The sequence below is a fragment of the Lipomyces tetrasporus genome, assembly GCF_029532465.1.
Source record: "Lipomyces tetrasporus strain NRRL Y-64009 chromosome Unknown POJ06scaffold_11, whole genome shotgun sequence".
NCBI lineage: Eukaryota > Fungi > Ascomycota > Lipomycetes > Lipomycetales > Lipomycetaceae > Lipomyces > Lipomyces tetrasporus.
This window is the reverse complement of record NW_026611606.1, coordinates 1,041,128-1,053,927: the sequence shown is the minus strand read 5'-3', so window position 1 is coordinate 1,053,927 and position 12,800 is coordinate 1,041,128. Positions and strand designations below refer to the sequence as shown.

The 12,800-nt window shown below is 46.7% G+C and overlaps 3 protein-coding genes across 3 annotated transcripts; 1 reads left to right on the top strand and 2 right to left on the bottom strand.

Moving 5' to 3' along the window:
• Positions 1–217: 217 nt before the first annotated feature.
• Positions 218–1,967, top strand: POJ06DRAFT_286317 (uncharacterized protein; the record flags this gene model as incomplete). The annotated part of the gene is made up of 4 exons (XM_056190220.1): positions 218–277; positions 337–1,074; positions 1,161–1,434; positions 1,498–1,967. The coding sequence occupies 4 exons, from the start codon at positions 218–220 to the stop codon at positions 1,965–1,967; spliced, it is 1,542 nt and encodes a 513-aa protein (XP_056041105.1).
• A 1,563-nt stretch (positions 1,968–3,530) lies between these two features.
• Positions 3,531–5,637, bottom strand: POJ06DRAFT_262007 (major facilitator superfamily domain-containing protein). Its single transcript, XM_056188694.1, has one exon. It carries the CDS (start codon positions 5,511–5,513, stop codon positions 3,747–3,749), a length of 1,767 nt encoding a protein of 588 aa, XP_056041104.1. The 5' UTR covers positions 5,514–5,637; the 3' UTR covers positions 3,531–3,746.
• Positions 5,638–7,120: 1,483 nt separating this feature from the next.
• POJ06DRAFT_215448 (uncharacterized protein) lies at positions 7,121–8,326 on the bottom strand. Its single transcript, XM_056185519.1, has 2 exons — positions 8,036–8,326; positions 7,121–7,986 (listed from the first exon to the last, which is right to left on the bottom strand). The coding sequence occupies exons 1-2, from the start codon at positions 8,158–8,160 to the stop codon at positions 7,242–7,244; spliced, it is 870 nt and encodes a 289-aa protein (XP_056041103.1). The 5' UTR covers positions 8,161–8,326; the 3' UTR covers positions 7,121–7,241.
• Positions 8,327–12,800: the final 4,474 nt, after the last annotated feature.

The following is a 12,800-nucleotide window of genomic DNA, read 5'->3' as shown; positions in this document are numbered from 1 at the left end:
TGTTTGGAGGTGAAGTCTTGACGACGTAGAAATAGGCTAGACCTATTTTGGTCACAATATGCGAAGACCCATGACTAAGCAAGGCTGAAATCCCTCCGCGGTTCTCGTGTTCCCAAGGTCCGACGGCCTCGTATCTTGCAACTGTAAATTATCACAATAACCTTTGATGCCAATGTGAGAATCCTTCTGCTACATATGTCATATGTGATCAGATCCAATGGTTGGCGTCGCTGGTAAATCCAAAGGATGCAAGACTTGCAGGCGGCGGAAGACTGCTGTGAGTTGAGCCCACGTTTCGCAAGTTGTAGCTATATGTATTCAGCTAATCCCGAGCAGTGTGGTCTGCAACGTCCACAATGTGTGCAATGCACCAGGTCAAAACGGGTATGCCTGGGCTATGACCGAGACATTCTCTTTGTCCCGGTGCAGGCAAGTCCCGTAGACAAAAAGACAGTCATGAAGAGTATGTTCACGGAACTGAAGAGAAACTCCTCCGCGAGTCAAAGCGGCCCTGTTTCTACAGCAGCCATGAAGCCCGAAACCACTAGAAAAATTGATACCGGAATGGCCAGATACTCTGAAGGGGGCCCGACATTTAGCCCTGACAATCTGTCCAAGGCTAGCACTCGCCACCAACTGATCAACGCCTTTATCACTACCTGTGTCCCAGACTCAGAGTTGCGGATGGGCAGAAGTGGTCCATGGTTGGTCCTACTTCCGCAATTTTTAATGAGAACAAAGGCGCTGGAAACAGCGAGCTTGGCAATATCGGCGGCAGCACTGGGCCGAGTACACAATGATACGACGTTGATCAACGAAAGTCTCAAACTCTACACGCAAGGATTGCGCGAACTTCAGAACGCTCTATGGAACCCGAAACTAATGTACGACGACGAAACCCTAGCTGCATGCTTGTCATTGAGTCTCTATGAGGTCATGGAATGTCCGGGAGACGCCTACAATGCGTACGTCAGTCATTGTAACGGCTGCATGAAGTTGGTAGAAGTACGCGGTATTGACAGGCATACTTCGGGAATTGCGCATCAGCTTTTTGTGGCATTTCGCTCTCAAGCAGTATGTTTTTTATCTCTGTTGGTGATCGCCTGGAGCGAGTTACTGACTAGTGTTGGTGTTAGATCCTTCTCGGCCTCGAGACGAAGAGGCCAAATTTTCTATCAAGTCCTCTATGGGTGCAGGGGCCATGGAAAGGTAGTCCAAAGCGCGTCCTTGACAGGCTCATCGACTGTCTTGCCATGGGTCCGATTATCTTTCAACAAACCGAACGCTTCAGAACTCTTCGCTCCAAACCATTGCTCGATTTGGCTCTGGATTTTGTGGATCATTGCTGGGCTCTAGACAAGGCCCTGCGAGGAATCTACGAGGATCTAGAAAGAGAGACGGCTGGCTCTCTGTACTGGACGACCTTGTCAGAAGGTCAAAATGTAGCATACGATCCCGCATTTGGCAACGTGTTTCCAGTCGCATTTCAGTTTTAAGATTTGAACACTGCCCGAACACTCATGTTGTATTGGTCACTTGCCGTCATGGTGTGGTCGGGGTTTTGTGCATTATATGAGTTGATTGCTACCATCGAGATCGATCCCGTCGATGCATTCTGTCCTGAGTATCAGGACTGTGTCGATCCAAATTCCTGCGCTTGCCGACGCCTTGTGCCCATATCCTCTGGCTCTTTACGATACGACGTGACCAAACTCCCACCGCTCGGCCATCGCGCTGATTACCTGACTCCAGCGCGTAATGTCTGTCAGTCAGTGGAATTTTGTTTGAATACTGCATTGCCGATATTTGGAGGTTTCTCCGTCAGCACCCCGCTGATTTTGGTGTTTGAGACGGTCCGGCACGATCCACGGTTCGCTGCGGAGACAGCCTGGATGGCGGCTACGCTCAATACGATTCAGAATAAGGGATTGCGGATATTGAACTACAGTGTTAAGAGAGGAGCATAAACGACATCAGAATTCCCATGGAAACGAGACTTGGTTTAACAACCAGTTCTCGGAATTTGGCCAACCCCTTCTAGCTTTCGTATACTTTCACTATGCACATCTTCATAACATTTACGTATTGCTAGTTCTAGTACTAGGAACAAGTTCCGCTTATTACAGCTTCTTCGTTGATTCCAAACAGAAATGCTTGACTCGGATGGCGCAGCCTATATGTATTCGGATATCACTTGTTTCGACCGTTCTCATAGTCAAGCGATAAAATCGCATTTCCATCTCTCGTAGCTGCTCGACAAGACCTACTTCGTCAGCTCGACCAAATCCGCGCTCGACAACGAGTGGCACCTGCAGCTCTTCCGTCCGCCGACTTGTATAAATGATCATTTACATTCAATTTTCTTAAGACTGGAGACGACACACAATAATATACAGGCCAGGTTGCTTGATAAAATTGCTGATGAGCCGGTGGGCCAGTCGGGGAGAGGATTTCCGCGAACTCCCTCAGTCCAAACGCCGTCATGACGGCGATGGTATACGCATCGTGGACGATACAAACTCTGCTTGAAAGCTGTTCCTTCCATAGGCTCTAACAATGGGCTCCGACGTTTCCAAGGGAGCATTGGCTACATACGTTACTTGACCAAGGCGCTGGATTTGTCCAGGAACAGGGCAGCTCCAGTGGCAGTCGGGCCTAGTCATATCAGCTTGGTTTATTGGAGGTAGATATATTCGAGATCAGGACGAAACGGACTCGCGTAGCTGTTAGTACTCAGTGTTAGGAGCTGTTTGAAACCAACTGGGTGTCGTGGCTGTCCGCTTTGACCCTAGGCGTTGGGCTTAAGCCTGTCAGGGCCGTCTACCCGGTTTTGACGAGGTGCTGGCTGCGGCTCGGAGCAACCTGGAAAATGATGGGACGAACATTCTTAACACGAAAGTAGAACTGTCGCGGACGACGGTTCAGGAATTTGTGGCGGCGGCGCCAGCACCAGCATATGCGAAAATAACGCGATAACCCCGTCATCTTTTGTAAAACTTCGCTTAACACCCAATCAATCGTTTATTTCAATAATCCGATAACCTCGTTTACCGATATGATATTGCTGTAAACAATGCATGGGCTTAACTCTGTGTAGGTTAGATGTTATGAGACTAGGTGTCGAATATATGACTACATCTCATACTTTGTTTCCATAGACAGAGCTTGTATGGTCATTCGCCAGTGCATCCGAGTAGAATAGTTCCGAAGCCAATGTATAGATCAAAATCCTTCAAATCCCTCAAATATGATTTTACCTGTGCAATGAAAGATAATTGCGGTCCTAGTGTCACTAGACACTAACACTATTCACTAGTGAGCGTTTAAATATTCATAAGTTTCATTCTCCAAAGCTGTCGGGTACGAGTACCGCACCCCGATTATTGTGTGACGTCGGACATGCAGGAGAGCTGCGGAGTGTTCGGACACGTGAAAGTCCTGCAACACTTCGGCTACCTCTACAGGCGAGGTAACTAGGAGATGGCATCCTGACAGAACAGGCGCGAATGGAGAGCCAGTCAAGTGATTGGAACGAGTTATGTTGTATTCGCTGAATGAACTTCTGAAGGGGTTTATGTGGTTCGCTGACGCTAAGACTACAGTGAACATACAACACATCTTGGCATTGCCGAATGGTTTACACAAATTATATTTACATATACTTCGGGGCTAAGCTTGTCTTGAACATCCAAACCGATTGGTAGTGAGTCCTGCCAATGTACTGCGGCGTCACCAGAACTTTCTTACTACCGGCCCTTGGTGTCTCCTCGCTCCACGTCCACTCTAGCTGCAGATTGGATCATTCCCGAACGTCCAGAACCACTCTCGCTTGCGCTCTGCGTTGACATGTCGTTGGTTCCCAAGTCCTTTTCTATTGCATTAGGATTTTGTATGGTTCGGGGAGGAGGAATGCGCTTGTTGGTAATAAACACACTCGACACAAACCCCGCCAAGCAACATGCGAGACAAAAGTACATTACGTTTCGAATTGATTCGACGTAGATGCGCATCAAATCATCTATGACGTCCTTCGGGAGCCCAAGAATAGCAGCAGGATTATTGATGAACGTGTGGGTATCAAAATCGACTCCAAAGTTGTGTTGCGCAAGTTTAGACAGCAAGGAAACATTCAGAATCGTCTGGCTCACAGCGACGCCAATAACCCCGCCTAGAGATCGACCAAAGCCCAATAGGGTCGTCGCAAGCAGCACTCCACCTCGCTCTTTGGGAGCAGCGACTTGAGTAGCCAGAGCCAAGCTCTGCATCATGAACCCGGTGCCAAACCCAGGAATTATCAAATAACCTATGCGTTCACTAGCGGTAGAGTCAACTTGCAACAACGTCAAGACCCCGAATCCAATGCACATAATGACGATGCCAGTCAATGTGAATGGCTTGATAAATCTAGTCTTTGAGATCATGATGCCGGTAACAATAGACACGACGATTGTGGCAATCAACCAAGGTAAGAGGTGAAGACCCGATTCGATTGCTGAAGCATGACCGACAACTTGAAAGTATACAGACAAATAGATAATACCGCCAATAAAGGCCATAAATACGAAAGTCATCGTCAGTACTGGCATTAGAACTGTTGGTACTCTAACGACTGCCCACGGAATCAAAGGTTTCGATGAGAACCGAAAGTTGTAGATGCTAAACAAAGTGATGATAACACCACCCAACACAAAGCATAGAATTACGGCTGCCGAATTCCATGCATACTGATCGCCTCCAAAGGTCAATCCAAGTAGTATGAGCACCAATCCGGATGTCAACAAAAACGTTCCGAGGTAATCAATCATCTTGACCTTTTCCTTCAAACTGCCGCGAGATGGAGGAGGATTGAAGAACACAAGAACCGCTAATATGGTCATTGCTCCAAAGGGGAGATTGATGTAAAAGCACCATCGCCAAGTAACATTCGAAGCAAATGCGCCGCCGACTAGAGGACCAGCAATCGACGCTACTCCGAACGCCACGCCAATCAAACTCTGCGTCATGCCACGCTTTTGTATAGGAGCAATTTCCGTGAGAATTAGAATAACCAGCATCTGAATGCCGCCTCCACCAATGCCAGCTATAACTCTGCCTCCGATAAGCATGTCCATAGACACGGCAGCACCGCAAACGACACTTCCGATTTCAAACAAGACAATGGCAGCCAGCATGCACCACTTGCGTCCAAAGATGATGGAAAGCTTTCCCCAGCTGGGACTGAGAACCGCGGCCGAAAGCAAATAGCCAGATGTTATCCATTGGATCTTTGAAAATGCCTGAAACTCGGTACCGACGGTCAAGAGAATGGTTGCCACGATTGTTTGATCCAAAGCCGCCAGAAGCATCGCCAGAAAGATAGACACTATGACTAGGAACAAAGTCGCACCTTGTAAAATTTGTTGGTTTGACGTTGTTCCATCGCCTGAGTCTTCGTTATTTTCGTCGATTATTGCTTCAGGCGCAAGATCGCCTGTAGCTAGAGGCTCTCCAGGAATCGTATTAGTCGGAGTCATCAGCAACTGTTAAGAGTCTCTGCGCGCTTTTAGAAAATACGATGCTGCTGACGGGGATCGTTAATATATATGTCATTGCCATTCAATCTGACTTGTAAACTTAAATTGAAGCTTCGTAGTTTACACGGAGCATGCTGACGTCCGCGTGACACAGTCAGATATTGCCCGAATACCGAGCAAAACGTCACCCTACCAATGGCCGTTGGCAAATATTCGAACTCCAGGTAATGAGTTTCTCAAACACATTTGCAGTTATTACATCGGAGTTGTAAAATAGCAGGGCCCTTTTCAATGTTTGGTCGCGAAATTTTTTCTAGCTGAGCAATGCCATCTGGTGCTTCAGAAATATAACTAGAACTTACGTCATCATGACTCAATGAAAGTAACCGGATTGAGACAGAGTTTTTGCCTGCAGGGTTTATTTTTCTAGCCGTGAACCTTGTCTAAGACACATTATTATCGTAGGTTGTCACTACTAGCACCTAACCCCTTGACGGAGGGTAACCCATGAGCTTTGAATGTTTAGAACGTTGGGTCTGGTACCAGCGAATAGTTACATCAAAATGTAATGATGATTGCTTTTACAATCGATGACTGCGCACCAGCTGACGCCCTCACTATATATTATACATTAATCTCTCGTTTCGAGCTCACGTTATCCACTGACGTTTTAGTCTAGCCCGCTCTTAATCTCTAAACGTCTCACGAATGACGGGCTCGACAGTGGCGATCCGGGTACCATCCGGACAGACAATGTATGCTGTCCCTGCCGATGATGCGATTGAATGGCAAAAGCTCAGCGATCGCACTGGTAATAGCGCGTTCGAGTTCCGTTCGATCCGGAGAAATGCGTTCTGGACTTCAAGCAGTCATCTCAGCAACAGCAACATCCTGTACCGCAGTTGCAGGCTTACTTCGAGGTTTGGCTGGTGCTGTACCATATCTTTACTCGTCATTTAGATGCGCAGGTGATCTATTTGCGCTTTCCATACTTGCGAGAGCTCGAAACGCAGCAGAAGTTTCTTATCCTGTCATTTGCCGTTCAGTGCGACGACGCTTCGGAAATAGTCTACGCCCGATCGGCCTTCTTCCAAGTCTCCTTACCGCCATCCGGGCCATATAGTAGCTGGCTTGGTGGGCACCTGAGAAATACTGTCAAGTCGCCGTACTATGACATCCCTTTGTCCTAACTACAACCCCTACCCATGCGGCTCCAGCGGTTCTCAGCCGCACAATCTGAGGCAAAGACGAGCGCCTAAATCACGCATTGACATAATTATAAGGGTAAAAGTTCAAAATACCACTGAAACTTTTCAAAAAGTCCAAAATACCACTGCGCCGCGTACCCACAGTACCCAAGTAATTTTCTTACATTTGTACATCATATTATTTACCCTGACCACCAAGTCCAACCCATCCCTACTCCTCCAATGGCTCTCTGCATGTTGATGCATTATGACCAAGTTGCTTGTGACATCGACTCCAAGTCACCTTTTTCCTCGAGATCCCGAAGTCTTCAGTTCGGACTCGCTTCTTGTGAGGACGTCCAGGTGGGCTCAAACCGCAAAGGAGGGTAAATTATTTTGAGAGGTCAGTGGAGTAGAAAATTATGATAATTGCAATCAAATATAATCTCGACTTCACTGAAGACTTTGTCTACAAACGGAACAAAATTATAAATTGCTAGGTTTATATTCCAAACATTAAGAGCCATGGACTAGACGTCACTCAGAGCTGCTGGAGGAAATCGAAGGTATGTTGTGGAGGCAGCAGATCCTGAGAGTATGGAGTCGGGGACAATGAGAGATACCTCAGATGCAAAAACTCCAGACTTGGAGATGGGCAGAGTGACGACGAAATGGCCGGCGATGACGCAACGGACATTGTGTCCGAGACGTCATAGTACGAGGAGAACGGGGAGTACGCGGACATAGGATAGGGGTTCGGAGAGTCAAAACCCGATGCAGTCATGTGTGGAGTATGGTCGAACCCGTACTTTTCGGTCTCTAGCGGAATATGATGAAGCCCGGAGTCGTGCACGAGCTCATCTTCAGGATCACGTCGGCGTTCCGACGCCTGGCCAGTCCCCCACTCGGTTGGTTCGACGTACTCATTCTCGTCTACGTCGTCACCGTCACCACTAGATGCCATTGAACTTGACGGAGACGAACGCTCCATGACCGAGAAATGATCAGTCCCGATACGACTCACAGATAGTTTGTCAAGGACCATGTTGATATTGATCTTGCCCTTGTCATCGAGGAGACAGGAAATAGCGTCGCCACGATTTATGCGTTGGACGAGCAACTCCAGACCTAGCTGCAGAACTTCGATCCGGTTATGAAGCAACTCAACGTAGTTCCCAGGGTATAGCTTATCGGTCGAGCATTTGCGGCTCGTGAAGATGCATACCTTGTGGTCGGCTATACAGCGAGAGCATGGCTTGTTGCCGTCGCATTTTGACTTCTTGATACTGTGGCATGTTAGCGACTCTTGCAGATCTTGCAATAGGAGAAACGTACCGACAAGCGTCGCAGGCCCGACCTACACGCTCACGCTTTCGAGTGCCGATTTCGGCCAGATGGCTGGGGTACTGGATGGCTGAGGCGATAGAGCCCGTGCCGTGGTGCAGAGGGTACGACCTCATTGTGTGCTATAACGAGAAGATGATACATGGCGAAGGGTAATGAGTGGGGAAGACAGACTAATAATATATAAAAGTGCAGTTCCTCTGTTTCGTGTAATAATCGAAAATTCAATACCTCCCTCGGTAATAATTTGCTTGATAACTTTATTTATGTGTCTTATCCGCGGATATTATCCATGGATATGAATTGCTTTTTCCGTATCCGTATCCATAATTTTGACGGATATCCGCGGATATATCCGTTATCCGTGTATCCGTGCCGATCCCTAGAACTTCCGTGGACTAGGCTTTGCTTCTTACGGGGCGCCTCTGCATATCCTATAGTTCGCACTAGATTCCCGAATAATAGGCTAGTACGTGTGTTATTAGCAGCTGTGGCGTCGATCTGCATAGCCTAATCATGATTCCCGGAATCCCGCTCGAGACCCGCCCTCGCTTAATTAGCCCCTGTCATCCCGGGTCAGGTCAGGGTCATTATAAAGCAACTTCTTACTACGAGGTCCAGCGTCCTCTTGCTCTCCAACATCTTGGGTTGCGATATAATACAAAATCCGCCTGCAAACTGTCCCCGTTTTGTTCAATCATTAGAACACAACCCCTCAATCCCCTTTTTCCAACCCCAATACTCCCCACATGTCATTCCCCCCTGGACCTCTACAACCCGGCAGCAACAATAAGGCAACTTGCATTGGGTCAGGGAGAGAAGACGTGCTGCACCGCCATATACGCCACATCGGCTTTCGAAAGCCGCACCACCGAATCTCCGATGGCCGTCAATTAGTGTCGGGCGGCATCCACATATAAAAGATGTAAATATCAGCCAACTGCTCGGTTAGCGGCCATTTTCCGCTCAGCCGCAGGTCTCACAAGCTCGCCCTGTCGACTGTACAGCGACCACTACGCTATTTCTTAGTGCAACGGTGGTGGTCATGTAGACCTCTCGCGCTCCGTGCACTGTGATATTGAGTCTAGAATATGCATCCAATGTCCGAACGGACCCGGCCTCCGTTGTCTGCTTGCGCGTGGTCTAGAGAATAGGGGTGGACACGAATGACGAATATATTCGCAATTCGCATGCGAATAATTGGATCTTGCATGCCTACGAATGCGAATGCGAATAAAAAAAATTATTCGCAATTATTCGCAATATTCGCACATAGTAAATAGTTGCATTAAAAACAAGTTAAACAACCACCACACCCGCACCCACCCTCCACACAAAGTCAAGCTAATAACCACCACAAGCAACCAAACCCTACCTTCCCTAGGGCTCTATCATTCGTCGCGCGAGTACATATCCCTTAACAAAACAAGCTTCCTCATGGTGTCCGCACTTAGGGAGTATCTACGAAGGCCTAGCATATCCCTGCCGCTATTGAACAGTCTCTCGACTGCCACTTCCGACGCAGGAATCGCCAGGTAGTCTCTAGCTGCCGCCGCCATTCGGGGAAACTCACTTCGGTGGATCCTCCACCATTCGAAGAGCCAGTTTTTGTCAGTTGCCATCGACTCATTAACCCTCACAACAGCGCTATTGAAGTAATGATCTATATCTGATAAGTTGCTGCTTTGCGGTTGCACCTTTTGTAATACTCGAGCTTCAATGCTGTGCCCGACCACGACCGATTCTTCATGAGAAGTGGACATGATAATCAAGTCGACGTGCTCGCTGAGGGCGTTTGAATCAGTCAACACACGTGTCATCAACCCAGCTGTCCGATAGAATTTCGCACTCGCTATCGGCCATACTGTAGAGGTTTATTGGTTCAAAGGTAACTAAAGGAGGCTGGACTGTCACTTCGCTATACAGGCGGCGAGGTAGAATAGAAATGCAAAAAATACATCTTAGTTTGAAACTATAGAAACAGAAGGAAGAAGGGTTCGCCAGGGTTCGGGTTTTTGAAGCCCTGCGAATATGCGATTATTCGCATTCACATTCGCAGCGGACATTTTATTCGCAGCGAATAAAAGTTTATTCTGCGAATTGCGAATGCGAATGCGAATAGAGAAAATTGTATTCGTGCCCACCCCTACTAGAGAATCCTGTTTCCTGAGTACGTCTAATCCACTCCCTCATCCGGTATTGAACACTTATCCAAATAAATACATGCGCCAGCTAAGTCCGCAACGACGTAACCGATGGAAGAAGCTATGCCAGGTCGAGGAGCTTCCCGAGAAAATTATTCCATACGATGTAAGCACACGGTGGAACTCAACATATCAGATGTTGAAGGAAAGTCCTGAATCACGCAAACAGATCGAGCGCTTCATGGTAGTTGAAGCCATGGGTATTCCATCATTCACAGCGAAAGATTGGGATCAACTTCGACAATTAAAGAATTGTCAGGAATCCTTCCTGAGTGTCTGGTACTTCGAAGGGTGACCTCATGAGCCGCAGACGGCGTCTGACGTCACAACCGCAAAATCTTTGCTCCGTGATCTTTCCGAGGACACGGCAGGATTTCGGCGTTCTTTTGTTTCTTCTTGCAGGATGATGTAAGTGTACATATGAGTTAGTTGTTCGTTAGTTTTCGTGCGCCCGGCTTAGTCCGCGGCTAAAAGTTTTAGCTGTAAATTTAGATGCCGAGAAGTGTATATAAGGAAGTTTGACGATGCTGTCATTAGTGTCGCAAATACTGAAGGTAACGAAAACTGGCTGTTTGAGTGGTGGAACATTCATAAAGGAGAATATCCCCAAATGGCGAGAGCTGCTCGCGATTTCTTCCCCCTCCTGCTTCTGAAGTTTCATGTGAGCGGCTGTTCAGCCAGGGAAGAGACTTGCTCGGATTGCGACGGCACAGAATGAATGGGGAGACTATGAGGATTTTGACGCTGCTTAAGAGCTCCTATATGTCGGAATAGTCCGTTTGTATTATTTTTGCGGTTTTTAATGTAAATAATTATATGTTCATGCTTTAATTTTTATCCATTTTTTTATTTTTTAAGCCTTATTTTTATTTCTTCGCTCGTTTCATAGTTCGTATTTAATTACAAATTAGATAAGTAAATTTTAATTCTTGTCATCAGATCCAGCGGTCATCAGTCGATCAGAGCAATAGTAGAATCGGGCACGAAATATGGAAACCGTATCAATAACAACAGCTTATGTTGGCTGTATGTAAGCTGATCTTTTACATATTAGACCTGCTCATACCGGCTCATTTGCAGAGCAATGTGACCTGGGTTAACAGTATGGATGGCCTGATCGAATCTTAAGGATTATACGACAGTCTTCTTCACTCGTAAGTCATAACCTTCAAAAAAAAGCTTTTAGCCCAGTTGCACGGTATTATCTCATATCAATGATGTCTTTTATTCATATTCTCGCCATTCCTGTGAGTATATCCACGGATACGGATATAGCCCATATCTTACGGATAACGGATACGGATACGAATAACTATATGTTGCCTGGATACGGATACGGATACGGATAACGAAAATTCCTTATCCGTGCCGATCCCTAGAACATGTTAATGAAATAGGGTGACTATAGAGGTTATTCTAGCACTGGCGTACGTGCTCACATGTAGCCGGGATGACGGACCAAATAAGTTGGGTCCGGTACAAGTGAGTCCATTTAGGAAATTCAAATATCCTGTTAGTGAACTTTGCAAAATTTTTAAAGAAATTAGATATTAAGATCTTATAATATTAATGAATTTGCAAATTTTTGAAGGCGGATGGCGGACACATATCTCCCAATTTCAAAAAGGCGCTGGCGGATGGCGGTTGCTCATATGGGAAATTTGGCGGATATCCGTATCCGCCACAGCCCTGACAATAGAGCATACAGATTACATTATTATCCGTCTATGTAGAGTATTGAGTTGCTGCCTAATAATCGTATATCCGACGTTGGGCAGAATTTTAAAGGTGGCTAAGAGGGCATGGCTATCATATCAGGGGTGCATTAATCACAAGTATTTGCACCGCACGCGCAGAGCAACTTTCACGGCCCTTACTTATCTTATTTGACTATACTTCTCTTCTCTTCTCTGATCTATAGTATGTTTATAGGTATAAAAGGAGTTGGGGCCAAGGGACTTGTCCAAAATATACCGAGTACATCGGCCGTATCTAGGTACACCTATTGCTATAAAGGTACGCTGTACGAAACACGCATTTTGAAAGATACGAATCGCGGATATATAGGTAATTACCTCCGAGTCGAGCAGGATGGCAACATTCTAGATGATTTTGCTGATGCTGTGGCCATCATTTGCCTTGGAAGATAGTGTCAAGCGCATCCGTTCCATCGGGAACACCACGCGCTGTCTCGATAGGCGTTTGATATCGACATGACTTGTTGATTATTGGTATACAAATGCCCTGTGTACCGGGGATCCAGATGACTACGTCGAGAGTAGTCATGAAACATGCCATGCTTTCCCGAGGAGGTTAATTTCTACAAGATAGCCCGCATTAGCACAACTGAAGTGCTCAACCTGTATTCCACTGGCGACAGGAGAACCTGATTGTGATGACGACTACTTGGAGGAAGAGTTATTTATTCAGTCACTTGATGAGTGTTTCGCACGAGATGTCAGTATGGAAAGGAGTTTCAATGTCCATCTTGCTTAGCGGCTACCTTGATCGACATTCCTGGCGTGCAATAGTTCGACTGAGATATAGGACAT